The sequence below is a fragment of the Manis pentadactyla genome, chromosome 9, assembly GCF_030020395.1.
Source record: "Manis pentadactyla isolate mManPen7 chromosome 9, mManPen7.hap1, whole genome shotgun sequence".
Classification (NCBI taxonomy): domain Eukaryota; kingdom Metazoa; phylum Chordata; class Mammalia; order Pholidota; family Manidae; genus Manis; species Manis pentadactyla.
In genome coordinates this window covers 21,474,782-21,476,391 of record NC_080027.1, presented here as the reverse complement: position 1 = coordinate 21,476,391, position 1,610 = coordinate 21,474,782, and the positions used below count along the sequence as shown (strand labels likewise).

Here is a 1,610-nt window from a genome sequence, read left to right as displayed (position 1 = left end):
GAAAATTCCTTCAACTTTCCAGAGACAACAAGCCTAAATCTTAGTATGGTTTTTTGATTAGTTTGCACAATAACCAGCCATATGTCCTCTAACATATATTATCCTTCCAGGCATTTATTTTCTGTTATAAAACAGAGGGTTCCAATTAAATAAACTAAGATTCCTTTGGGCTTAAAGCTTTAATTAATTCATATATATATGTCATAATCCAAAGCACTGGTTCATATGCTATTTTGGGAAACATATGGTATGAAATTAACAAGGAAAATATTTCATTTCTGTGGCCCTTTTCACAGCATCCTTCACTTCCTTGTTCCTTAGGCTGTAAATTAGTGGGTTTAACATAGGAATCACCAGAGTATAAAGCACAGATACCACCTTTTCTTGTTCTAAGGAATACTGGGAGCTTGGCTGAATGTAACTAAAGCTTATTGAGCCATAGAATAAAGTCACAGCCATCAGATGTGAAGCACAGGTGGAGAAGGCTTTGCGTCTGCCTGAAGCTGAAGAGATCCGCAGGATAGCAGCCACGATGAAGATGTAGGAGATGATCACAGTCAAGAAAGTGAGCATGGCAATAATGCCAGAGAAGATTAAAAGCAGTAATTCATTCATGGATGTGTCAGAACACGCCAGCCTCAACAGTGGGGGGAGGTCACAGAAGAAGTGGCTGATGACATTTGGTCCACAGAAGGAGAGTTTCACCAAGCCAATGGTGTGCGTCAATGAGTTGATTAAGCCTCCTACACAAGACCCGATGACCAGGACAATACGAAGCTTTTTAGTCATTGCCACTGTATAAAGTAAAGGGTTCACAATGGCCATATAGCGGTCATAAGCCATTGCTGCCAGCAAGAAGCCCTCAGTGGTAAGAAGTGACACGAATAAAAAATATTGCACAATGCATGCAGAGAATGAGATGGTCTCCCGTTCCACAAAGAAGTTCAGCAGCATTTTAGGTGCAAAGACTGACGAATAGCAGGCATCCACAAATGACAGGCTCCTTAGGAAATGATACATGGGTGTTTGGAGTTTGGGAGTTACTTGGATTAGAAAGACCATTCCTAGATTCCCCACCAAAGAAATGGCATAGATCAGCAGGAACAACACAAAGATGATGACTCTCAGTTCACCACGTTCTGTCAGTCCCAAAAGAACAAACTCGGTAACTAAGGTAAAATTAACAGCAGCCATGTGTTTGTTTTTCTTGGCACCTGTTATTGATAAGAACAATGGAATTAACTGAGACTAATTGTGCATCACTATCAAGATGACTTGGCATCCCTAACTAGCTGTGCAGCTTGAGTTACTGACTTCTTTTCTCTGGTTGTTTTATCTGTATTTGGGAAAATTTAGCTAGAAAGTCTCTAGTCTCTTCAAGCAATGTTCATTTACCTATTCCATAAGGAAATTCCATGAGTGAAAAAAAGAAAACTTAAGGGTCTTAGCTTCCAGATGAATTCAAAATGCTGGTCTGAATGTCAAGAAGAAAACTAAGGTGAAATGCATTCCAAAATATGTCAAGAAAAGTCCAGTTTATAAAGTACAGTAACTAAAATGCAAAATTTAGTCTGTCCCATCTGAAGTTCCTTTAAACTTCTCATTTTGGG

The 1,610-nt window shown here is 39.3% G+C and overlaps 1 protein-coding gene across 1 annotated transcript; it reads right to left on the bottom strand.

The window, feature by feature from the left end:
• Window positions 1–255: 255 nt before the first annotated feature.
• LOC130684700 (olfactory receptor 1052-like) lies at window positions 256–1,269 on the bottom strand. The gene has a single exon (XM_057506586.1). It carries the CDS (start codon window positions 1,192–1,194, stop codon window positions 256–258), a length of 939 nt encoding a protein of 312 aa, XP_057362569.1. The 5' UTR covers window positions 1,195–1,269.
• Window positions 1,270–1,610: the final 341 nt, after the last annotated feature.

Coding starts and splice junctions, on each gene's coding strand:
- LOC130684700 (XM_057506586.1), bottom strand. CDS start 1,194: ATGGCTGCTGTTAATTTTACCTTAGTTACCGAGTTTGTTCTTTTGGGA.